General features: G+C 39.4%; 1 protein-coding gene across 8 annotated transcripts in view; it reads left to right on the top strand.

Annotated features, from left to right (window-relative positions):
- Positions 1 to 25,168, top strand: part of Pik3c2g (phosphatidylinositol-4-phosphate 3-kinase catalytic subunit type 2 gamma) — a 364,812-nt gene that overhangs the window by 272,587 nt on the left and 67,057 nt on the right. For 7 of the 8 annotated variants that reach the window (XM_087904035.1, XM_087904036.1, XM_087904030.1 and 4 more), the window contains 3 exons: positions 13,023 to 13,212; positions 13,660 to 13,781; positions 17,552 to 17,660. In XM_087904035.1, coding sequence (XP_087760161.1) covers positions 13,023 to 13,212; positions 13,660 to 13,781; positions 17,552 to 17,660 — 421 coding nt within the window. The remainder of the gene's footprint in view (positions 1 to 13,022; positions 13,213 to 13,659; positions 13,782 to 17,551; positions 17,661 to 25,168) is intronic. The other variant, XM_087904037.1, reaches the window with a different exon arrangement.

Below are 25,168 nucleotides of genomic sequence, written 5' to 3'. Positions count from 1 at the left end.
ACTCTTTCTGTCTTCAGAATGACTCTTATTTGAATCTCTTACTCATTTTCAACACAGATTGCATTATTTTCACTGGAACGTGCTCCTTGGAAGAAATATCAGCTAAATTAAAATCCTTCCTCAGTTCGAATTTCCTCCCCCATTTCCATACTGTACAATAAATAACATCTCCTCATTGCAGGGGTCAGTGAAGCTTCAACCAGGCAGAACTTCACTTGTATCAGGAACTTCTTTCCATGAACTTCAGCAGACAGGCAGCAGGACTAGCAGTGGAATTTAAGGCCAGTGACAGAATCAAAGAATGACAGACTGGGAGGATCCTTGTTTGTTGATTGTGACAGTAAACACTTTGCAGAGAAGCAGGTTTAGACTTGCTCTCTGTTTCAGGATTAAGCGGCATCTAATTATGTAAAATGGAAAAAATCATCCCTGTGTTTAAGAACACCTCATCTTACCATTCCTTTTCTCTTCCTTCATACCTTCTTATGTGGGTGGCTCTGTCAAACTTACTTATCCCTCTCTATTACCCTCTAAAGCAAATTTTTCCAGAACAGATAATTCTCAAGACATAACAGTCATCCTATAGTTGTCTATTTAACTCATATATAAATCTTAAAATTTTAGAGGAGGCATGTAACATTGCTTTCGATCCTACTTAAACATGAGATTCTAGACAACTAATATAACACTCATAAAGCCTTGTTATTCAGCACTCATTAATCTTTATTCTCATGACATACAGGATAAGTTCTTTCATGTACGATTTATTGCAATTATATTTTGTCTTGCATAATTTCATCCTAACTAATATTTTGGTTGGTTATATCAATTTCTCCCAAGTAAAGCAGGACAGGTGGTATACTCCAACTTGCCCATTCCTAACAAAATCTGAATGTGAAACAAGCCCCATTTGAGGAAATGTACAACTGAAGCACCCAAGTGCAACCAAGAATATGGAAGATATTTAACAATAAGCTGACACCCACGGTAGAGCTTCTTATACATCAGGTCCTGTTGTAAATGCTTTTCATAGCCTTCATTGTCATAAAAACAATGTGAAATAGTATTCCTAACTACACATTTAGATTAATAAAGCAAAACCCAAGAGAAATGAAACACATTGCAAAACATCGTCAACAAGAGGTGTAGTCATGTGACAACTAGAGGGAGGCATTCTAGGATATAGAGCATCAACAAGGAGTCTGTAGGTTTAAGGTCATCTCTTCTGCAAGCAGGTACCTCAGATATCTGTCAGTTCATAATCCAGGTCATGGTTTAATCAAAATGTCTTTCACCCTTTCTCAAATACTACTCTTCATATCTAAATTCAACTAATCTCAACAAAAATAGAAACACTTCCCCCATAATAGTATTTCTACCAACCACTAAGAGGTCCTTATTTTTTGGGTGAAATCTACTGTAGTTCATGCCTTTGGATACTCAGATAGGATCCTCTAAAGTGGAGACTCAGGTAAAATTCTCTGCAGTGGAGACTCAGGTAGGGTTCTCTGCAGTGGAGACTCAGGTAGGATTCTCTGCAGTGGAAACTCAGGTAGGTTCTCTCCAGTGGAGACTCAGGTAGGATTCTCTGCAGTGGAGACTCAGGTTGGATCCTCTGCAGTGGAAACTCAGGTAGGTTCTCTCCAGTGGAGACTCAGGTAGGGTTCTCTGCAGTGGAGACTCAGGTTGGATCCTCTGCAGTGGAGACTCAGGTAGGGTTCTCTGCAGTGGAGACTCAGGTTGGATCCTCTGCAGTGGAGACTCAGGTAGGTTCTCTGCAGTGGAGACTCAGGTTGGATCCTCTGCAGTGGAGACTCAGGTAGGTTCTCTGCAGTGGAGACTCAGGTAGGGTTCTCTCCAGTGGAGACTCAGGTAGGGTTCTCTCCAGTGGAGACTCAGGTAGGTTCTCTCCAGTGGAGACTCAGGTAGGTCCTCTGCAGTGGAGACTCAGGTAGGTTCTCTGCAGTGGAGACTCAGGTAGGTTCTCTGCAGTGGAGACTCAGGTAGGTTCTCGGCAGTGGAGACTCAGGTAGGTTCTCTGCAGTGGAGACTCAGGTAGGTTCTCTCCAGTGGAGACTCAGGTAGGTCCTCTGCAGTGGAGACTCAGGTAGGTTCTCTGCAGTGGAGACTCAGGTAGGGTTCTCTCCAGTGGAGACTCAGGTAGGTTCTCTGCAGTGGAGACTCATGTAAAGTTCCTCTGCAGTGATTTCCCATAAATCACTTTCCTTCTTGTCTCACTTTTGGCCCATTCCCAGATGGATTGAAATGGTGTCTCTATTTCTTTCTTAGCAAAATCTCCCTTGAGATTCACTCTTTCTTAATCCTCAAGAGTCTTGCTAGCATATATTATCCTAAGATTTCAGCAGCACACCTTTTTATTTTTAGATCTGGTGTGTCTGCTCAGATCTTCTTCAGGTTCTTTGTCCAGGATGAACAACTCGGGCACATTTCCTCGTCCTCATTTCATCAAGCAAAAAGAAGAACTTGATACAGAAGGTCCAGAAACATCTATCATTTGTACCTGTGTTTCTTTACAATACAAAAAAGAGACTGTTTCCTATGATCTGTTATTTGAATATTTTGAATTTCTAAAATATACATTATTTCTTCTTTTAATCCTTAAACAATGAATAGAGTAGGTTTAAAAATCTAAATCTAGGTCAATTATAAATGATAAAGCAACTTAGGCAGAGCATTTGGTTTTTAAATAAATGGTAGGAATTATATGTACCTCTTTACAATCATCTTTGAGTACTCAAAACATACTTGGTCCAGAATTTTCCAAAGATAGCCAGATCCGAAGATGGTTAAGTCTCTTATGGACCGTGACATATTGAGTATACATGACCTATGGCGTCCTCTTATTTTCCTCTGGTCATCTCTAGATTGCTTTTATAGTAATCTTTATTTTATACAATAAAAATATAGTCTTACATTATAATATATTGATTAATATATAAATACTTCTATACTAAAACAATGGAAATGGTACATAATCTACTGTGTTACTCAAAGGCTGATAGCAATAAGGAAAAATCTGTCTATGTTCTGTACAGAAAGGTTTTTTTCAAAATATTTTTAGCCCATGGTTAGTTGAACTTGTAGCTTTGGGGGTCACAGATAGAAATATTCAAGTGCACTTTTGTATAAATCATATTGTCCTCTTCAGCTGTGCTCTCTAATATCACGTGGACTTTAGAAGTTAAAAGGGAAATGCGTACTCACAGATAAGGAAGCAAGTTCTGTAATAAACCCATCACGGATATTTGGTGCTTCAGTAGAGATCATTAAACACACACACATACACACACACACCTTAATTTTATATTGTACATTGTATTTGAGAAAGATCCATATAGTCTCTCTGTTTACATCCTTTTATTCTCTTCCTTTGTTCTGAGATTCACAAAACCTTTTGTGCTGATGCTTATTTTGAAGTAATTACCAAGTTCCAGATAAAAATACGACGAGAGAATCCTCCTACTCACTGTCACCAGGATCACAGCTGGGTTGGGTGAGTGAGGATTGAGCCGTGTGAGATGTACCGTTATGTTCACCCTAAGTTCCTACATCCTCCCTGCACTGTTAGCATCAGGAAGCTCCCCTTTCAACCCTGCCTGAGACTTGAAAGCCAGCACTGGCTCCGTCTATCTAAACATACTGAGCAGCACAGATTGCTTCCTTACCCCTGGGTGTGTGCATTCAGGTCAAGAGCTGATTGTAAGTATTTCAGAGGATGTTACATGCTGCGAGGGTCTGAAATTGATATTGTAATTAATGCTTCAGAGAGGAAAAGAAAAATAAAACTTGCTTGCTGGCCATAAAGATTTCTTTGCATCACTCCCAATGCCTCTCTCTTCCCTACCTCTCTTATACCACTTCTTGAGGAGAAGCACAGCTGAATGGAATCAAAGTATCATGACTCAGGCCCCTACAAATTGCTACTTTCATGGAACATCTCTGTGAAGCCCACTGTTAGGCAACAAAGAAACCATCCATTAAAATCCTGTCCAAACGGGTTATTTCAGAATTTTCAATCATCCTCAACCCTCTGGTTTGCTGTCCTTAGAAACAGATAACCTTCTGAACAGATGGACCAGAATGATAAGTATAGATTCCACCACCCACCTCTCCTCCCACATCTAGACAGTGCTTTTCACATCATCCATTTCCCTCTCCAAAAGTGAGAGGAAAAATTGTCCATGGATCCCAGAGACCCTTTTGGCCTGCCACACAGATTCTGTGATTCAGACAACACACAGTCTACCAGTCTTTGGCTAAAAGCTAACTTGAAGCAATGTAAAACATCAAACTTAAAAGAAAAAATCTGGTATTTGAAGGATACATGACATGCACAGACTCAAACAGTAAGCCAACAATGTCAGAGACCAACAGGACCTATCTAGTCTCAACTGAAACAGGCCAGCTTTGTTTGTCTTGCCCATCATGAGCTACATTCCACACCGATTTCCTGACATGGTGTGGTATGAGTTCTAGGGAAATCTTGATTCACTTACATACCTGTCTTTGTCCTTACTGGATGGGTCCTTCATAAGAGTTCCCATGGAGCTTGTTGCTTGAGTCTTGTTCTGAGCACCATTGTGTTGGAGGAGGCCACTTGTTGGTTTCCAGCTGCTCTGCTAGCCTAGACCCAAAATAATCACACAGAAACTGTATTAATTAAATCACTGCCTGACCCATTAGCTCTTGCTTTTTATTGGGTAACTCTTACATCTGAATTTAACCCATTTATATTAATCTGTGTATTGCCACGTGGTTGTGGCTTAATGGCAAGGTTCGGCATCTCTCTCTGGCTGGGCTACATGCCGTCTCCCTACTCTGCCCTTCTTTCTTCCAGCATACAGCCTTTCTTTCCCCGCCTAGTTCTGTTCTTCCCTGCCATAGGCTCAAAACAGTTCTTTATTCATTAACCAATAAGAGCAACACATAGACAGAAGAACCTCCCACACCACCCTGTCAAAGAACAGCCCAGAGTCTTTTCTCTTGTCAAAGAACAGCCCATAGTTTTTTCTCTCATGTTGGCACTTTGGAGAAGAGCACTAGGAGAGACCATTGTGTATAAGAAATGTAGTGGCTCCAGAAGAGATGATTCTGAAGAAGTTGGAATTGTTGACAGTCCCTAAAGAATGTGCACCTGAACTCATATCTTAGCCACAGTGCCTGGAGCCACACACAGCTACAGACACAGCATAGGGAATCCGGTGTCCCAATCCTTCTCACTTTATATCTCATGGCAAAATAACAAGACTGAACACCCAAAGACATCCAAACATAGTCCCATGATTTTGTAGCTGTTTCTTCTTCAGAACTGAGCAAAGGAATGCCATATGGGGTAGCAAATATCTGGATTCATTTATCATTACATTAAAATTCTTGCTTAGTGTCTTACAAACTGCCATATTATAAACTGTTCTATTCCACAAATAAAGCTCAAAATTGCCTTTATTTTAGCTTCACCACCTACACCTACAGACATGAACACTCACAGGGAGCAGAAAGGACTTGGAGTGAGTAACAACCAAGGCACACCATTTTTCTTAAACCTAGAAAATGAATTTAAAGAATGTTCTCCATGTTTCTGAAAGTCCTTCATGGCTTTATTAAAACTCAAACCACACTAATTTTGTGAATCCTTGCTTATTTTCTGCTTTTATTTTTTTAGATGCCATTGTGACAGCATTTGCAATTTGTGTACTTCCCACTCTGTTGACCAGCCCCATTCAATATGCTGTGTGGTAGCTTAGTTGCTGGTATAAATTCCTGCAATAGGAATATTTCTGACAATTTGTCCAGTTTGCCTCAATATCACGTCAGGATAAAATGAGCTGTTGAGTAATAAAAATGGTATTTGGAATTTTCTGGAATACTCTGAGTCTAAAGGTTAAATGCATTTGAAAAGTTTAATGCACATACTAAAGGTACCAAAACTCGTAAGTGGAAAAAGGAGTATCCCAGACAACAGTGATCCACAGTTGCTCTGTGCTTCAGTTCACAGGCAACAAAGTCCTGAGCCTGTGCAATTTACAGAGCTGCCTAGTCTAGTGTAACAAGCAACCACATGAAAGGAACTTATCACCAATTCTAAATACATTTTTCATATGTTAAAGAGTTGCGTAACTTCCATATCACACCATCTCTTGTCATGGAATCTTCTCTACTGTTGCAAGTTAAGATTTATTTTCTTGTTGAACATAACAACTAACTGCAATATCGACAGTAAAGTAACCTGGCACTGAAGATATGGTTCATGCTGTACTTTTACAGGTATTCTACTCTGTAATTGGAGTAGGCCATCACTCTCCTGGGTTCCTACTCTATTTGCTCAGACCTTACCAGTTTTTACAACGGTGTCACCATAAGAAAGTATAATAATCAGCTTTTCATAGCTGAGCCTGAGCAGTCTGATGTTCTTGTTTATATTCAGTCAGGAGCCTCTTGTGACATTTACTTAGGATTCCCCAGCTCTGTGGCATTCATTCTGAAGACCTGAAACTTCAAGTTGGGAAACAGTAAAGATATTTAAGAAGACTTTCTATGTCCTCTGTGAGAGAGTGACTTCTCTATGTGACAGGGAATCATCATCCAGGAAATCTCAGCACTGAGCTTGCCTAAACACAACATCAACATGAGACCACCAACTGGCACGCTAGTGTGGACGGGGGAACTCTCATAGCTTTACTTCTAGATGCATGGTTAGTGAGAGAGGAGGAATGAGTCTTCTTCAGGGATAAGTCCTGAGAGGTTATTCAGCTCCAGGAGGTCAGCCCTGAACACATATAAGGAACACTGAATGAATTCAGTACGCTCAATTGATAAACTTAGATACACACACACACACACACACACACACACACACACACACATATGTCACAATAATACATAAAGAATAAAAGGCCATGAATTTGGAAGAGAGTGGGGATTTGTGGGGAAAGAATTAGAGGAAGGAGAGAGAGGGGTGACATAGTGCTCATTAACTTCTCAAAAAATTAAATTAAAAGATTTTAAAAATCAAGGTCTAAAGGCCAAAGGGTACATTAGAAGAAGCGGGAGAGAAGGAAGGAGATGAAGAGAAGGAGGACACAGATGCAGCACCAACAGAGCGCTCTAGCCTCTCTAATGGTCTTGTGATAGCATTCTTCCAGGACCTGAAGAGAATTGCCAAGACTTAGATTCTGCCAAAACAATAATTTACACAATCGATTCCTCTTGTTTCTTTCCCTTGCGCAGTTAGCTAAGTTTGGGACTCATAAACAATCGTTTCCTTATTTATTTGGTAGTAGTGGTATTGTTGCTCACTAACATACTGCTTCTCATGATTTGTGTTACCTCTGTTGATCCCTGAGAAATAGAATGCTTTAATCCCCAAGTATTTTCTCTAGATGCAAGAACTCGAACTCCTAGCCATTAGAAATGATGTTAAGTTTGTAAGCAGTGATAGTGATCTCAGTGGGAACAAAGTTGACTTTTCTTCAATGGGTGATTTTTGCAATGTGCGACTATGTCAAATAATGTGAAAAAGAAATCCTGTTTGTAGCTCCTACTGTCCTGACTGTGCTGGGCAAATGTAAATGCTTGCTAGCATCAGTGTCTCCAGATTATTGGAAAGACCATTATAAAGAAAATATCCACATGCTCATGGCCATGCTTCGCAAGCAATGTGGACAACTTGTCAAGTCCATAAGAATGAAAACAACATACCTTATCCTATTCAAAGGCGAAAACATAAAATTTGTGTTCCATATGTACACAAATCCTTTGCATACATGTGCAACCCATTATTACAAGTTCTCTTTGACACATGTTAATGTTGAGTTTTCACAAGTAGAAGTGCTACCAGCAATCAGAAGCCTAAAGTCAGAGGAGACGCAGATCAGGGTCAGCCTGAGCTACAGCAAGCTACGTGGTGGATAAAATGTGTAGGAAGGTGTCTTTCATCACACACACAGAATGCATTTGTAGTGATTGTTTGTTGAATACATGCTTTAAATTCTGTGTGTGTTTGCTAAGTGTATGCATGCACATCATGTGTGTGCAGAGGCCAGAAGACTGTTTCAGATCCCCAGAACTGTTGTTATAAGCTGTTGGAGGTTACCTGGTGTGGGTTTGTTCTGGGAAACAAACCCAGGTCCTCTGCAAGAGTAGCCATCTCTCTTAATCACTGTTCTTATAGAATACAGTTTTAAATAACACCGTTTTGCTTAAAATATGTGTTTGAATATTTTTGACATATATTATATATATCAATATATTTTATAATGCATAATATATTTGACATATATAATAAAATAGGAATTGTGTGATGACACACTTTATGAATATAAGTATTAAAAGTGCTAGCCAGACATTTCAGAAGTTACAAATTGAATGCTGGATTATTGCTTTTCCTCATGGAATAAAGAAATAGCGACAGAGTTGCATCAATTTTTCATTCCCCGTGAATTGCTGAGCAGCTCAGAAAGCTGGACAATCAGCACCCCAATTTAAAAACACTGATGCAGTAACGTGTTTATTACACACACCAGAACCCCTGCAATGAAACGAAGCCTACAGTTTAGATGAGGGGCAAATTTGTTCCTGGTGCGTTTAAGTCACGTGAAACCCTCCTGTTTATAAATGATACAATTACAACGTAAGGAGAAGCATAAAGAGTGACTCCCACAAAATCTTCACAGACAATCTGCGCAGAAAGAGTACCTGGAGATTATGAAAGAACCTGCTCAGGAAAACATATATTCTATCATGCCACCAAAGCACATAAATAATTTAAACTGTGAAAAGAAACATGCTCATGTAGAAATTCTCCAGGGTTGCTTGAGGCCTTACACATCACTCTGGCCCACACCCTGAAGGTAACACTCCCCAGTGGCCACTCTGGCTCGTATGCAGTAAAGAAGATTTTCCTGGTATATGTAAATGTGAATGCACAATTATGTCATTTGCACTGGAGAGGTGACTCAGTTAGTAGAGCACTTTCATCTGAGCATGAGGACTTGAGTTTCAATCCACAGCATCCCTGTAAAAGCTGCTTGTGGTAATATGAAGCTGTAATCCAAGCACCAAGGAGGCAGAGCCAGAAAGATAATTTTTAGGCCTACGGGCAAGCTAAGCTAGCCAAATTGGTAAGACCCCATGTTCAGTGAGACATGGTCACAAAAGGTTGAGAACAACTGAAGACATCCATTGCCTGACCTTCTTACACATAAATAGATATGCACACACATATTCATGTATACCACACATACAAATATGCACAATGCTCATTTTCATGTATGCAACATACACATATATACATATACTACACATGTGTAAAAATATAATATTTAATTTTAAAAGAAATTTCCATTGTTCTAGAAGTTGCTGTGAAGACCAGAGCCAGAGTTCCAACACCTGCCCATGTGTACATTGCTGGGGCACCTTTTGAAGGTGGTTGCTTCTGAGGAGAAGAAATTTAAACTATTAAGATACAACATTATGTGAAATTACACATTTACTGTGAAATAGAATACAGAATATAAGCATTTTAAGATAGAATGCATTTGATATGATGCCAATATGCTTGCAATCCAAGCACTCTGGAGTCTGAAGCAGGAAGATCTCAAGTTTGAGATCAGTTTAGGGTCCCCAAAACAGAAGTAACAATCAATCAAACAAGCAAAAGGACAGGGTCTAATATTTAAGAAATTTTGTGATTATTGATCTCTTCAGGAAGCTGGAAATATTTGTTAGAAATTTTTTTTCTGCCTACAGGCATTCCTGAGTAAAAATCAAAGACTGAACATTTTTCAGCCTTTTCCACACCAGGGAAATCCACACTAAAGCTAGTGGATTTTCCTTGGTAAGACAAAATTGAAAGCTTCTTTTTCTCATTATCAAAAATTCATAAAAAGAATTGGAACTTGGGAATCAGTGAAATATGAATGGAGCTCTTTGGTTACTGTTTTCTAGATTACATTATTTTTTGGTCACATTGACTCTCTCTTGGATTTTGTTTTCATGCAGAAAGAAAATAATTTTACTGCCTTTCTGGAGGATAATAAGATTATCGTGAAGCATTTAGTGGGGTACTTGCCAAAGGACATAGACTTCCTGAGGGCTAAGCTCTGATTGGCTCTATCACCCATGTGCCCAGGTGCACAGAGCTGTGCCTAGCAGGGGAGTTAGGCATTGTTTATCAAGAGTGCCTGGGGGTTTTCTCAAAGCTGGGATTCTTCTGGCTGTAGCTTTGGATATTTATTATAAAAAGTATTCGGAATAAAGGTTAGAGATATAGTTCAGTAGTAGAATGCCTGTCTCACATTCATGTAGTAATTCCTACCGCCACTAGTCTTTAAGTTACCCGCCTACTTGAGCGTGGCCTCTTATACTATTTATGCCAGTGTAAAATGTGCACCCACCCTCTTTTCCGGTTGTGGGATTTGGTTGCTGTTCTTCGTTCCAGTATAGTATTGTGATTTGTGAGTCTACCCCTAAAGAAATAATCCTCTATTATCCTTAATCCTGAGCTAGTGTGGGATTTCTTTTAAGCGTGCTTCTTCACATTTATGTGCCCCCCCCACTATAGAGACATAGCTCAGTAGTAGAATGCCTGCCTCACATGCATGACGCCCCCACTATTACCCAAGCCAAAAAGTCATTCTGCATATTTCTGCTAACAGTGTTATTTAAAAAAAGTCCTAGAGCTGTTCCCTGGGTATGTGTGTTTGTGGATAGACAGACAGACAGATGGATGTTGGATGGATAGATGGATGATGGATAGATGGATAGATAGATACATGGATGGATGGACGGACGGATGGATGATAGTTAGATATCATTGTTTTCTGGATATATCAGCCCTAAGATGCTGTGAAAACGATCTCCTGGATGGGTGATATTTAATGGCAATGTGTGATATGGTGCCTGTAAGAAGAGGTGGATATGAGTGAAAATTTGCCTAAAAAACATAGGACAAGGAGCTAAAGTGTAGCTCTATAGTTAAGAGCACTTATTGCTCTTCAGAGGACCCAAGTTCAGATCTGAAGACGCACTACTTCCTGTAAGTCCTACTCCAGGTGATCAGATGCCATCTTCTGGCCTCCAAGTGTACATACGTACATATTAAAGAAAGCAAAAGACACTCACAGTGCCCCACTTTTCCTAAGATTTTTAACCCTTGGACAATGAGAAAGCAGAGCACATTGTGGGCAGAGCTCGCAGGTGGGAAGTGAGTGCATTAGAATTTACAATGGATGGTTTGTGGTCGCTGCTCTGTGAGGGCTGAGTGCACAGCCTCACTCCACCCCAGCACATCAGAGTGCTCAGTAAGCATCTGCTGGATCAATGAAACGATGAAGGAATGGACAAATATTCATAAATAATGACTGGTAATATACTCGTGCTATTGCTATGATTTTCCTGTCTTTAGAGTCAATACTCTCCACTACAGCATAGATTTGCGAATTTATAAGTTCCAAGAATGTCATGAAAAATATTGAACAATGTGAAAATGAGTAATGGGGATCAGGGCTGTATTTCAACAATTTTAGCAAATTTTAACATCGATTTATGCATAATGATGGGAAAAACGTAAACTTCTGCAAAAGGAGCTAGAGACCATAAAAGATAAATGAGTCTGAGTATTTCTAAAGTCAGGGGAGATAATTAAACATGGTTGAAGTACATTGTTACCATCGAGAACCTGGTGGATTGGTTCTAAAGGGGATTTTGTATGATAATGTTGATGCGTGCCAACTCAGAAATTTCATGCTTGATTTTATCTATTCATGTCACAAACCATTAGCAAGTTCACAATGCAAGGACATGTGGAATTGGAAATATACTTCTAAAAGTGAAAAATTTTAAGCATTCCCATTGCCAGGGGAAACATGAAGCCTCCTCACTCATAGTGAAACTATGTGTTAGTGCCCCTATCCTGTTGAATTGGGGAACAATTAAAGCAATCCCAAGGGATTAACAAGAACCTGATTTCAGATAAGAGTTTGGATAAGTGATTACAAGTTAAATGTTCAAACAACCACTAAGAAATTAAACTGAAAGTTGAGCCATAGTTTTCAAAATCCTTTACATAGAGGAGAAGGGAAAAAGTGGGTGTGGCATGTTCAACCTTTGACAGTCTAACATGATGTCATTTACAGAGTTCATGCTTCAAAACCAAAGGCATTACCAAAAGTAATCTCCTAATGTCCATTTGTGACATTGTGTTGGATTGCATGTGGACTACAGGTTGCACACACCTTTATTTGTAGGCAGCTTTGGATCTACCTCACTTTTAGGTTTAATTTCTGAACATGTATAAATACTTCAAATGATTATGAGCTACAGTTAATTTGTTTTAACATCATAATCTTTAAAAAATGAAACAAAATAACCTATTAATTCCCTTCATTTATTTATTTATTTTACATGTGTCTGAATCTCTCTCACTGTGTGAGTCTCTGTGTCCATGTGTATCTGTGTGTGTCTGTGTTCTCTGTGTGGATGTGTCTATGTTTGTCTCTGTCTGTGTGTGTCTCTGTGTCTCCCTCCTCTTTTTCCCCAATGCTAGAATTGCAGATGTGTGACACTATGTCCACCTCTCTCTCTCTCTCTCTCTCTCTCTCTCTCTCTCTCTCTCTCCTGTGTGACACGATGTGTATGTGTGTGTTCACTCCTGTGCTCACAGCATTCATGAAGAAATCAGAGGACACTCAATAGGACCAAACTCAGTCACTTAGACTCAACAGCAAGCATCATTACCTGCTGAGCTATCTCACCAATGCAAAAAAATTCTCAGAATATGGTGATATTTTCTATCTCACCAATATAATGTCTTCTATACTTCCTAATAACTTCCAGATGTGAACTTAATATTTAAGAACACAGTATTTAATAGCTAGGTTTTGTAAATTTTCATCTCACCCTTTCAAAAACATATATATGACAAACATACGGAACCCAATTATAAGTGAAGCCAGCTGATAGAGGGAGTGTTTCTCACTGTCTTTTCTTTTCCACTTCTCTAGGAAAATAAAGGAAAGTTTGGAGTGCTTCCCAGTTAAACTGAATAACCTGATCCACACTCTTGCACAGATGCCAGCCATAAGCCTTGCCAAACCAACCCCTCAGACTCTTCCCCAGGAATCCTACAACCTGCATAAAACCAGGACAATTCAGAGAGTCACAATATTAGGGCTCAGCAAGACACACAGCAATGTAAGTTTAAATCTGCACCACAGACTCTGCTACACATACCTTTTAAAGCTTGGTGGGTTTTTACTATGCAAATTGAAAATCAGTTACAAGTGGAGAAGTGCCATTAAAGAGAAGTTTTAAGAAAAATCATAACAACCGGAGCTATTAGTGGGAGAACCATCAGGAGGAACAGTTCCTACCCTGTGGTAGAATATAAATCAAGATCTAATTAAAGTGTCTACAAGAAAGGACAGCAGAAATTAGGCAATGTTGAGAGAACATAAAATTATGGAACCCTCATACATTTTATTTATAGGTAATCGTGGCATTACAAATTACATCCTTCAGTTCTGATGATAATTTTTTTAACAGATAGTTTCCCTCTTTGCTTAATTTACCTAAAAGCATGTTTTAGGGTCTGTGGCAAGTTTAACATTCATCTTTTGATTTTTGCCTGTGTATCTGCAGCTGTACCTGATCGAGGTGACCCTCGGGGACAAGAGGAAAATTCTGATCCAAAAGTCATTTGAGCAGTTTTCCAGACTTCACAGCCAAATTCAGAAGCAATTCTCGTCGTTGCCTCTCCCAGAGTAAGGCTCTGTCCCCTTGCCATATTTGGCCTTCGGAATTTATCCTTGAGCAAAGGGGAAAAATGATGGCTAAGAGATTTCCTGTTTGGGAGCAGCAGCAGTGTCTGCTGCAGAGCTGTTCTCCCCACAGAACCTGAGCGAAGAGCCCTTGGCAGCAGAGAACAGAACAAAGTTGGCAATTTTCTTTCCAGCCATTGATTTTTGTAGATGGAAGAAAAAAAATCAGAACCTCTTTCATTTTTCATCACTTATTGGGAAAAATTGTTTTATTTCCCTGTTTTAAAATTTAATCTCCTCAGTTGTTTTCTATAAAAATAGAATGGAAATTGAAAGTCAGAACTAAATCAACATGCCTACTCTTCTGGCAATAACTGAAATTTAAGAACTCATATATAAACACACAGATACACATAAAAAAGAATGGGGGATTTCTGTTCTGGGGGGAGGGGTAATAATATCAGTTGGTTCATTCATAATTCACCTTGGCTTGTTCTCAATCCCGGGTTTTCTTAACCAGTAATGACTCAACTTCCATTATCTAAATGTTATTTATTCTATGTACATTCTGAAGGAATTGCTGAGAACATTCTGTAACAATGAGAAAGACTGAACACGAGCTGACAGTAACTACGATGAGAACAACCAGTCATCTCATTTGGTATACCCATTAGTTAAAATGGGGCAAATTCAGATCATACAGCAAAACTGTACTTTATCTTTAAAATTGTGAGTTCCCCAGAAATTAGGCTATTGGCAGCCAAATAAACCGAATTCTGATTCTTTCCCTCGGCAGTAGGGTTTCTGTTGAGCGGACCAACCTTTGAGGTTGTTGCTAGCATACTTTGCACATATGGATTTGTACTTGTTCTTTGGTTTAATCACCTTCTTAAGCATGCACGCAAGTTGTCAATGGGTGAAGAGTGTCCCACGCTACCGTCTCGCCAGCAAGAACCACGCGGAACACTAGGATCCTTCTGCAGGAATGGCTTTAATCCTCTTGGGAGCTAGAGCATAAGCCAACATGGCCGGGGACCCAGATAAGATGGAACCCATCCCTTATAAAGGAAACAGACCCTGCTCTGGACGTGTCATTCCTGGATTGGTCAACTGCTCCCAGTCCCAGGTGAAACCTTGGGAGTAGTGGAAAAATACCAACACGTGTGAGCTTTGTAGCTCACCTGGCGGTGCAGCGCCATCTATGGTGGAGAGTGTGGTTGCGGCCTTCTACAGAAGAGATGTTTTGGAATATTGAAAACGTATGTTTGCTGTTGTCATAGACATTCTGAAACACGAACATTTTCAATACCTGGAAGATAAGACATTAGACAGCAGCTCAAGAACATGAGAGGCAGACACATTCACTCTGGAAACTTCCATGCATAGGTTTAGGTTTTGTTCTTCTAGTAGAATCGGAAAAAGGGAACCATGAACAACGATCTTCAAGCTGCAGCCGCAAGGGTCGACGTCGAGGCTTGTCATTATATCCAGTAGCAGTCACGCAACAGTAGAAATTAACCTCTGTTAAAGGCTGCCTCCTCAGTCCTCTTGGATGCTGTGGAGAACTTCAGAAGTGCGAACACTTCTTTCCACATGCCTCTTCTCAATTTCCAACCTAGTTAAGATTCTGTACTGCGCACGGCTGTTGCCTGGCAATGAAGCTAAATTGATGTTCAGACCATTTAAGGAACCCACTGAGGGAGGGACATTTAGCCTTGTGTGCTCTGAGCAGCTCCTGTGGGCTGTCACTCCCACAGGGGCCAAGACTGGAGATCATACATATGGATGAAGAAGAGGCCAAGATTTCTTCTGACTGTTATACATTCACTGGGGGAAGCCCTAAGAGACTTCGCGAAGCCCTTCTGAGAAAAAAAAAAACAGAAAATCAGAGTCAGGAAGGATGGAATTCTATTTAGTCGTACCCTGCAATAGAGGTTTTCCAACTGAGCCATTTGTACTTCTGGCACCTTCCAGGAGTGCACAAACATGGAGATTTTCTTAGAAAGAATGACTTAAACTCATCTGCTGGAGGAGACTCCTCTCCCTCTTCCTGCTTTCCTCTCAGCCTCAGAACTTCGCCATTTGTTATCCCAGGATGTAAACACACACACACACACACACACACACACACACGCACGCACACACACACACACACACGCACGCACAGGACAAGACCAAAGGGAAAAGAAAACCCTGGTGTTAGTACTGAGGAGATGAATTATTCTAATTATTAGAATAACTCTATTTTCAAATCAGGACTTAAACACACACAAACACACACACACACATACACACACAAAAAAATTGTAAAAGCTGTTTTCTTTTGCTTACGTTTCACCTTAACAAAACTGAGAGAGAATATGACAATGGTGTCAGGTAAAATAGCATAAAATTACTTTTCAGTAACTGATGTCAATGTACATATGGTAGATGAGCTTTACATGGATTGGATGGTACTAGTATGGCCTGATTCCTAAATTCTGTGCACATAATTATACTTAGAATTTTCAGTGTCTATAAAATGTCAGAAAAGATTGAATTGCTTCATTATACCAATATGGAAGTTTTGTACATAGACATATGAACTATATTTAAAACTAACTAAAGCAGTCTAGTTGCCAAGATCATTTCCAAAACTGCCACCATATGTATGTGTGTAATTATTTTTTATATTATAGACTAATTATATATGGGTACTAATTTTTATAACTAATTCCAGATAAAAAATCTTAATAAATCAATCCTTAGGTTGATAAACTTTTAAAACATGAAGTGTTACCTAGTTACTAGGTAATAAATTAAATATATAGATTTATCCGTACTGCACTTTCATGACTTTTTTTTAGCAAGTAACAGGGATGCCAGGTGATGGTGGTGGTGCACACCTTTAATCTTAGCACTCAGGAGGCAGAGGCAGGTGGATCTCTGAGTTGCAGGCTAGTCTGATCTACAGAGTGAGCTCCAGGACATCCAAGGTCACACAGAGAAACCCTGTCTCAAAAAATGAACAAAAAATAAGCAGCAGACTTGAAGTCCTTTCTTGAAATCACCACCTGCCTCTGGTGCTTGCTGAGAAAGTTTCACAGTCCCTCTCTGTTCTCCTTCTAGGAAGCAGACAGGCCTTTGTCTGCACCAAAAGGCAGAAGTATAGGTACAGGAAACAGTAAGTTTCTGAAAAGATACAATTAAGCATAAAAATATGTTGCCAGATGGGACCACTAATAGGCCATCCCACCAAACGACTAGTCTTAAGCGAAACTCACCAAGACGGTCTTCAGGTAGATGACAGAGAAGCCTTCTGGTCAAAGTCTCGGGGACAGGGTGGCTTTGACTCACAAGAGTGAGACCAGATGGAAGCAGATGCTTCTAGATGAAATGTCTAATTTATATCATGCGATAATGTCTGTCAAGAGCCCATAAGTAGCAAGACAACCAGAACTCTTTGAAAAACTCTAAGTCATTAATTTCAGAAACTTTGTATTAGTCCCTACACGTACTGGGTGGAAACATTTGTGGTCTTCCATAAACACTGTAATAAATATCAAATCAAATTAATTTAACATTAAATTAAATTAGTGTTGATATCAGTGCTGATTCAAGTAGCACAAATGACCACAGTTGCATCTATAAAATGACCATGATTAATCATGTACATCCTGACTCTTTCTAATGCTGTTATTGGCCCTACACGAGTGCAGCTGTTAACTTTGTGACCAGCCCAAAAGAGCTACTTTTCATACTGACTGAAGTATCACTCCTTTCCTTTCAAACAGGTTTCCTCACTGGTGGCACTTACCGTTCACAGATTCAGATCACAAGAGAATCAGAGATCTAAGTCATTACATGGAACAGATGCTGAGCGGGTCTTACGAAGTCGCGAACGTAGGTGACAACTTATTTCTTTCCACTTTCATGCCAAGGTCAACTATTGGCTTATCATGACCAAAAGTAGTTTTAAATGTACCGGCATGCTGTAGTTTCTTCACTCAACAACCATGTAGGCCTAACATGTCTGAACTCCATGAAACGAAGTCCAGAGCCCCAGTTTCACACCGCCTAGATGATGCAATGTGAGCTAAATGGACCATAAAATTCTACGATGCTCTCGAGTCTCAGAAGCATTGATTTCTTCTGGATTTGATACAAAAATTATGGATTTGGAGACAGACAGTATTTTTCAGGCTTTTAACTTGGGGTGGGATTTCAGTTGTTCTAGGGTAAACGTCCTAAGGAGGAACAAAGCCACAAAGGGATCGTGGGTAAGGAAAAGCATGTTACTCTACTAGGTTCCCATTGAGACTTTGACAAAGTACGGCATTAAAGTGGCTTGAAGCAACACAAGTCTATTTTCTTTCAGTTTTTGAACTCAGAAATCCAAATATGGGACTTTAGGGACTGGAGTCAAGGTATTGACAGACCTGCTCCTTCTGAAATAGTCCATCTTCTAGAACAAAGGTTCTCCACCTGTGGGTCATGACCTCATTGGGGCTTGCATATCAGATATCCTGCATATCATATATTTACATGATGATTAATAACAGTAGCAAAATTACAGTTATGAAGTAGCAACAACACAATTTTATAGTTGGGGTCAACACAACATGAGGAACTATATTAAAGGGTTACAGTACTAAGAAGTTTGGGAACTTATATTCTAAATGATCCCTTCCAGAAATACATTGGCACATTCAGAACTCAGTTTCTGCTATCACACATTTCTGTCTGGCTCCAACTATCCTTGTGCCTCCACTAGAAGGATGTTATTATTAGACTATGCAAACCTGAACTACGCAGGACAATCTTACCATCTCAAGACCTTCAGTTTAAATTTATCTGCAAAGATTCTTTTGCTGTTTAAACTTTATATAAATTAGACCATGAACATCTACTGGGTGGGTGATAATTGTCCTACTGATACTAGGGATGAATGGAAGGGTATAAAGATTAAATTATTTTGGATCTTAATATGGAGAAGAGATAGAAAGAGACGAAATGTTCTAGATGTGCTGATAATTTTGCTAACAGACATATGAATCTGCTGTATGAAAAAACTTCTCCTGGGGAGATGCAACCTATACATCTACTCTCTCCAGATTAAAAAAAAGCCCCCACAACAGATCAAAGTACAGATACCACCAAAACACAGCTTTTGGAATAGTGAGTTCCAATGGGGCTACTTACATGAATATGGATGAGGGATTACTTACAGGAGCAGAAATGAATCAAAGACTGTTGTGTCACTAAAGCTCACTCCAGCATGAGTGGTAACTCCCAAAGCTGGGAACCTGGAGCACCCTGCACAGCTTTAGACAGCTCAGAGTAGGAAAGCATGCTTTCTAGATGCCTCGTTGGTCTAAACCTCTTCTAGGTAACTCAGCCGGTTTCTGCTTCTTCCCATCAGCTGATCTGGTCTCAGAGTCTTCTTTGTAGCTCTGTTTCCGTCAGTATGAGAGGACTCTTAGCTTTTACTGCTTGTTGTGGTGGAGCCAGGAGTGGAGCTAGTGAATCCATTCAGTTTCAGGGACTTCCTAAAGCTATTTAGAGTAGTTTACTTTCACTCTAAAGGAGATTTCTGAAGAATGGAATGTTTTAATCTCTGGATGGGGGGAACTGTTATACAACAATACCTTCTATCTGTAACAAGTCCTTCTTCTTAAGGTAGCAAGTCTTTCTCTGTCCCATCAGCAAGCTCCACAATAACCACATAAAGACTTATTTTTAAATCTGGAACCTTGGTCAATAGCTTGGACTTGTTTCTAACTAGCACTTATAATTTAAATTAACTCATTTCTATTCATTTGCATGCTGCCACATGGCTCATGGCTTGTTACCTCATCTCTCCTAGATGTCATGCTTTATGGTATCTGGCTGGTGACTCTGCCTTCTTCTTCCTAGCATTCTCTCTGCCCCCAAAATCATGCCTAGCTTTTGGCCATTTAGTTTTTTTTTTAAACCAGTCACAGTGACATAGCTTCACACACTGTAAAGGAATATTATACAGTATTTCACCATTTTTGTTAAATAAAAAGGGAAGTTTTAAATTCTAATATATTAAAACTATAAACAATATAATAATTATTAGGTAAAAATTTCATTTGCAATGTCCAGTCCATTTGTATTTGGCATATATGGAAAAATACTCCATTATCTATTCTATCTTGTTGAGTATAAAGCTCTGCACCCAATTTACCTTCTATTATAACAAAGGAAAACTGCAACTATAACTACCTCCTCTTCAATTTCATCAAAGACCCCAGAAGAACATAATAGTATTTGAGTCAGCAGGAAGTGCAGAGCAAGCAACTTTCAAAACTATAAGAAATGACAGAAACAGCTGGGTGCCTGGACAGTCACCCAAAGTTCCTCTGTAGCATTGAGGCATTCATCTTCAGCCTTCAGGCCTAAAATATCTAACAGGCTTTCCTGTGAAGCAGGAATTTATGAATAATGGTCTTACTCTTTCTTGACAAAGTTTGACAGTCACTTTTTTGTGTCCCGCTTGTCTGGTTTGGGCAGTGTACTATCATCAGTTGAGACAAGACCAGTGTTGTACCCAAATGACTAATCTTTCCACAAAGAAAGTAAACTCCATATGGAGTTTTTGTCGACACCTATTATCCTTTTATGAAATGTTTGGTGCTGCCAAAAGCAGATATGTCTCACTGTCAGAAAAAGCATTGTTATTATTACGTTTTAAATGCCATATTCTGTAAGTCTTTGAAATGTGTGAAGATCACATATCTATCTCAAATATGGCTTTGCATGACCTTAAAAACATACCTAACATGACTATAAGCCTGATTCTCATAGATGTCTATATTTTCCTAAATAACTTCCAAGGACTAAAATTTTACATTTTTAAATGAGATACATAGGTACAATACCACAAACAAGAAATAGAAACATATAATACAGGGTAACAAAAATAAATTTGTATTATATACAAAATTTCATACCAGTGTACAATATTTGAGACAAGTGGTTGTTCAAAAGTAGACTCAACAATCTACCCTTTTATCCTATCATTTCTATATTATATCCCCTCTTTTCTCTTTTAGAAAGAGATCCTTGAATCTAATCTCATTTGTTCAGTTTTTTTTTCTGACCGTGACCAATAACAACTTGTAACCAACACTCCTTAATGATGGTAAACATCTATAACGAGTAAAAGCCATCTACCCCACCTCTTGGCAATGTGGTTGTCATAGTCTCTAGACTGTTCCCTATTGTATGGGAACACCGCCATCCTTGGGGGGCCCTGGGAAAATCGGGATACGGGTCAAGTCCTGGGAGAGGTAACTGCTGTCTAGCCTCAGTTCCACAATATCTTAAAACTCCTGTGTAATAAACAGACAAGGGACTGTCATTTTGGTTAGTTTCTATGACCCAACAATTTCCATTGCTTTACTTGCATCATTTTGTATTTTCTATTTAATCATAACTCTTATAAGTAACACACAAATGAAATTTGTATTATATATAGAATACAATCTTTGCCATTTAGTTGGAATGTTTAATTATGTACATCTGTTGTTGTTGGGGGGCATTCGTGTGTGTACGTACCTCTGTGTGTGTGTGTGTGTGTGTGTGTGTGTGTGTGTGTGTGTATGTACATCTCGGCCTATTAGCTTACAAGTGCTTTCTTTAAGATGCTCCTGATGTATTTTTTCTTTCTTCCATTCTTAAAATCCACTGTTGATAATTTAGCTCTGTCTTCAGAGGGTTATACTGATTAACGGGGGAATTTCCACACAGATTAGAGCATGTGTTTCCAGTGTTTTAAGGACAACATTTGCATTTTCTTACATTTTCCAGTGATGTGAAACCCTGAAACAGTCTGTTTAACCCATTTGTATGTCATGCACCATGCTAATAATACATTTTAATTTCTTTGTTCTTTGTCGGGTTTTTAGTATTTTTGCTTTTCTAGACTTTTTTAATACTATCCTCAGATTCATTGCTGCCTCTCTTTCTCATAAGTAAGCTTCAGGGCTTCCCATTTTGTACTGTTGGCTCTCTGATCCTTTGAAGCCAAGTTTAGAAATCACATGTCTAGCTCTTTCAGTCACTCTCTGAAGAATAGGGATGAAGTGACCTAACCTACTGTCACCATGAGAGTCTAGTACTATAATCACCTCCTGATCACAGTTAGTAAAATGTCTGCCATGTCAAATGTGCCTGCCCACTTCCCACCCTGCCCTTACCCTGTCCTCTCAGAAAAGCTGTGCTGCAAATCCATGTCTGTGTCCATTACCATCCCCAAAAGCTTTTAAATATCTCTTTATTTGCTAGGATAGTATTCTCAGTAGTTCTGGAAGCAGTTTGAAAAATTTTATAGAGATTCTGGGCTAAAATTCTGTCCTTATTGTATAGGAGTCAGATCTGGACTTGCAAGACAGACACACAAGCATACATACACACAAACATACAAATCCACACACAGATGTCCATCTAAATGTTCATAAACACACACATACATATACACAAAAGCACCCATCTTAACATACATAAGCACACATACATATATATACATAAACACAAAGACAAAGGCATGCATACATACAAACACACCACGCACACTCATAAGCATACTGTACATGTGTGAAGCTGATGCTGAAGAATCTTCCATTCTTTACTGTTGCGTGAGTTGTCTTCATGATAAGGACCATCTTTGTGAGACAGTTGACTGATTTCCTAAACAAGCAGCAAGCAGACAGAACTCTTTAGTTCTTGGACATAACCATGTAGTAATTTATCTAGGACAACATCCTCAGGGTGAAAACTACAAGCATTCTTGGGTGCTTTACTTTTTGAAGCAAGGATGGAGAACATTTACAGACTATTTTAAGTTAAATCACATACCTAGAGGAGCTTGAATGTCACCAGTGCAAGCCCATCTGAAATAATAATCAAACTAATCAGTAATCCAAGTCTTTTCACAAAGACAGGATCTCATTATGTAGCCTAAATTGACTAAGTTGCAATCCTATGCCTCTGCATCTGCCTTTGCCTCTGCCTCTGCTTCTGCATCTGCCTCTGCCAAGTGTTGGAGTCTCAGGCATGTGCCACCATGCTTGCTTAACGAGGCACCATTTTCTATGAGAAAAACTTCATCTCCGGTATTCAATATTCTAATGAATAAAGATAGCCTCCCCTGATTGATTTGTCAGTAAATAACAGAAGCAAGCACAAGCCTATTGATTAGAGAAGAGAAAAGAGCCTTTCTCCTCCCTATCGCTAGCCATTGTCACAGACAGTAGCTCCCGCCTCTCTCTTCTCATATGGATATTACCAGTCTTACAGCCTCTAATATAGCAGGTCCTCAGGTGTCCTAGTTTTTGGCTGATTCTCAAATGGGGTTAGATTATTATGCTGCCCTGATATGTTAAAGATGGCAGATACTGTTTTGTATCAAAAGATAAGTGCCTGGACACTAAAGAGTTAAACTTGAGTCCAAGCAAGTTAGAGGGTACGGCATTCAAGTTGCTACTGAAGGCCAGACAGTAATCAATAAATAGCGATCACAAGTGTCACTCTGGATAAAGAGAGTAGCAAGAAGCAAGCGTGATGACTGTGTTCTTTTCTCCTCTTAGGAAATGGAAGGACTAATGTCTATATCCTCTTTAGACTTGCCTCACTCCTTGATAGTTCCTAACTCATCAATGTTTGCTAAATGCTTAAAATGAATAAATGAATGGCAATACCATCATTATCATATAGTGGCCTATAGGATGACTGTTGTCCTTCAAAACCTAAGGGATTGACAGGTTACATCTGAGAATATTTGGTAGTGATCTTTAAACTCTATTTTTTAATGTTTACAAGTTGTTTCCCAGTCAACCCATACTTCCATAATTGGTAATTTTTTATATACAGATATCCATATGAATATGTGATGACCTTTTAAGACATGCAGAAAAAAACACAAAAATTTAGAAAACATTAGAAGTACTATAAAACAGATATTTAAAAATGAATATTCCTCTAAGTCTGGGGGTGTAGTTCTGTTGGTTGAGTGCACGGCTAGGACACAGAAAGTCCTGGGTTCAATTCCCAGCATTACATATGCAAGACCTGGAGATGAATACCTATAATCCTAGCACTCAGGAGGTAAGGCAGGAGGACCAAGGTTAAGGTAATTATTGGCTATACAGCTGATTTGAGCCTTTCCTTGGCAACATGAAGCTCTGTATGAAAAATGATTTCCCCTTATACTGGTGTACGATGCAAACTGAGCCACATGGCAGATATTTCCACCTTAGTACAAAATGTTCGTGGGACTCTTCCAGCTGCCAAATGAAAGACTGGCTCCATTGGCTGCCTAGTGTCAATCCAGGGGCACCCCTGGCCATGACCAGCATGGATGAATGTTAATGTGTGCTAAGTCATTTACTGTACTTCCAGAAAGACCACTCTGGTTCTGTAGATCACATTTGCAAGGTATCTGTTTTGATTAAAGAGAAGAAACGAACAGAGTGTGTTCCCCCATGAGATCTAACTGCTGGAGAAATGGAAGGAGAATGATAATGTCAGCAGGAGGAAGCAGCAAATGTTGAAAACAATGTAAGAAATTATGAAAACTAGACCACAGCAAAGCAAGCGTTTTCAACATAAAGAGAATATTTAGGGCCTGGATGAAAGGCTTAACAGTTATGAGTGTGCATTGCTCCCTTAGAGGACTCAAGTTCGGTTCCCAAAACCTACATCAGGAACTCACAACCTTCTGTGAGTCTAGCTTCAAGGGACCTAACACCCGCTTCTGGATTCCATCAGTGCCTGCACGCACATGCTATACCCACACAGAGTCACACACATACACATATAAATTTAATAATTTTTGAAAAAAATATTCACATATTCAGTTTTCTCATCTTTATTATTTTCTAGCAGTATATTTTAATGGGTAACAGGAACTGAGTGCAGACCTTCCTGCCCGTTAATCAAAAGGCTGTGTATTTCATTCCTCTGGGGCCAGGTGATTTTTGCATATCAAAGGATAGAGTAGAATGTTGACATATACGCCCCTTACTGAGTGATGTTCTCAGACGCTAATATCCATGTACTTAGGCTTACAGCCAGGATGACAAGTTTGGCAGTTATCTGGGAAGGAAAGTACTGAGGGGAGAGTGGGAGGGTTCTCACCTTTGCATGTGGCCACACTACTCTCACTGAGGTTGCTTGGATACAGTCTTTCACGATAAATTGAAAATATTCAGTAACTACTGACACTATCAGGATTTGACCTTTGTAGACAAAGGCAAACGGAAAGACACTACTGATTTCTGCTAATGGTATAATAAGGGTGAGTACTAAGATCTGTCTAGATTCAGGAGCAAGCTGTAACTAGGAAAGGGCGTGTGTACAGTAAAAGCTTCTACAATGGGTAAATG

The sequence above is a fragment of the Myodes glareolus genome, chromosome 3 (genome assembly GCF_982192425.1).
Source record: "Myodes glareolus chromosome 3, mMyoGla1.1, whole genome shotgun sequence".
NCBI classification, from domain to species: domain Eukaryota; kingdom Metazoa; phylum Chordata; class Mammalia; order Rodentia; family Cricetidae; genus Myodes; species Myodes glareolus.
Note: the sequence above shows the minus strand (reverse complement) of the source record. Positions and strands in the feature narration are given on the sequence as shown.